General features: G+C 45.4%; 1 protein-coding gene across 1 annotated transcript; it reads left to right on the top strand.

Moving 5' to 3' along the window:
* The first annotated feature begins 1,215 nt into the window (after window positions 1-1,215).
* Window positions 1,216-1,590, top strand: LOC138862353 (uncharacterized). The gene has a single exon (XM_070124084.1). It carries the CDS (start codon window positions 1,216-1,218, stop codon window positions 1,588-1,590), a length of 375 nt encoding a protein of 124 aa, XP_069980185.1.
* Window positions 1,591-1,884: the final 294 nt, after the last annotated feature.

Raw genomic sequence — 1,884 nt, 5'->3', positions numbered from 1 at the left:
TTTCGTGGTGGTCATTCTTGAGAACAAATATTGTGTGTCTGTGTGCTGATCATTCTTTTTTTTCTTTCTTTTTACTCAGTTCATTGTGGTTGAACTGGCTGCTTCAAAATAAAAAGTATTGTAATTATCATTTTTTTGCTGTAAGTTTGATGATCGTTTGAATAAACTCTGATGCACTCGTCCGAATGAGAAGTTGAGCACCATGTCAACTCTGCATCTATTTTGCAACACTGAAATGAAATTTACTTCGACAACGTGTGCATGTTACTGCTGGAATTATGTTGATACTTTTTAGCAATGGGCGATAAGATTAAAATGCATTTAGTGTAATTCTGTGGTCATTTTTTTCTAACTTCGTCCGTATGATATTAACTACACAATCGTTTACACTGAATTCAGAAAAGGTAGAATTGATCGCGGATAATCAACCTCACACATTCTATACACATATTTTCCTCCATATAATTTAGCTAAGTTCCCCCATCTTTTTCCCTCTGGCCGGGTTCCCCCCCCAAGTGCCTGCCAGTCTCCGGGTGCTGGTTATGGGCCTCAGTAGGGTACCAATCAGTGCCTCTACCCAGGGGAGGGCCTGTAAGTGGCACCCCTCGCCCGCAGCAACACTCCCACCCACTGGGTATACTGCGGCTGGGGCTGACTGAGTAACGGCTGGGGATATATATATATATATATATATATATATATATATATATATATATATATATATATATATATATATATATATATATATTTATATATATATGTATATATATATATATGTATATATATATATATATGTATATATATATATATATGTATATATATATATATATATATATATATATATATATATATATATATATATATTCTTTTTTTTCTTTTTTACATTTCGGAAAGGCTAGCTTGTTATCTGGGCGAGTTATTCTTCTAAGATGTAATAAGTTTTATTTATTGAGCGGTTTTCATCTGTGACTTCTTCCTCGCATCTCTCTTACATTTTTTTGCCTCTCTCTGTCTCTCTGCCTCTCTCTCTCACACACGCACATATTCTCTCTCTCTCTCTCTCTCTCTTTCATCTTTTACAACTTTTCCCTGATCAATTTACTAATTCCCTCTTCCCCTACCCTCCCTCGCCCCCCTACCCCCTGCCCCTGCCATACCCCCCCCCCCCCCCATGCCATACACCACCCCTACTTCCCTACCCCTGCCATACCCCCCATGGCCCCTGCCCCTGCCATACCCCGACTCTACCCCCTGCCCCTGCCATACCCCGACTCTACCACCCTGCCCATGCCATACCCTGCCCTTCCCCCCTGTCCCTGCCATACCCAACCCCTACCCCCCTGCCCCTGCCATGTCCCACCCCTACCCCACCCCTGCCCCCCTGCCCCTGCCATACCCCACCCCTACATCCCTGCCCCTGTCATACCCAACCCCTACCCTTCTGCCCCTATCCCCCTGCCCCTGCCAAGGCCCAGCCCCTCACCTGCCACTCAAGCCCTCGAAGCGGGAGAGCTGTTTATTGCCTTGTGTAAATCACGAGTCTCTATATGGCGCCACTCGCCGCTCCACCTCCGGCATTCCTCGGTTTAATAATTCCTTTCCTTTCCTTCTCGTCATCTCTCCTTCTCTCTCCCTTCCTTCATCTCCCGGTTCGCCCTTTGCAGTTCCTCTTCCTCCTGCTGCTGTTGCTGCTCCTACTCCTACTCCTTTTTCTTCTTCTTCTCTTCCTCTTTCTCCTCCTCCTCATTCTCCTCCTTTTCCTACTCCTCCTCCTTCCTCTCTTCTTTTTCTTCTTCCTCCTCCACCACCACCACCACCACCTCCTCCTCCCTCTTCCACCTTCACCTCCACTTATTCCCCCCCTCCTCCTTCTCCCCCTTCCCC

The sequence above is a fragment of the Penaeus vannamei genome, chromosome 8 (assembly GCF_042767895.1).
Source record: "Penaeus vannamei isolate JL-2024 chromosome 8, ASM4276789v1, whole genome shotgun sequence".
Classification (NCBI taxonomy): Eukaryota; Metazoa; Arthropoda; class Malacostraca; order Decapoda; family Penaeidae; genus Penaeus; species Penaeus vannamei.
The sequence above is the reverse complement of the archived record's forward strand: the minus strand, read 5'-3'. Positions and strand labels throughout refer to the sequence as shown.

Bases quoted from the DNA above. Each gene is read 5' to 3' on its own strand.
- LOC138862353 (XM_070124084.1), top strand. From the start codon at position 1,216: ATGGCCCCTGCCCCTGCCATACCCCGACTCTACCCCCTGCCCCTGCCA.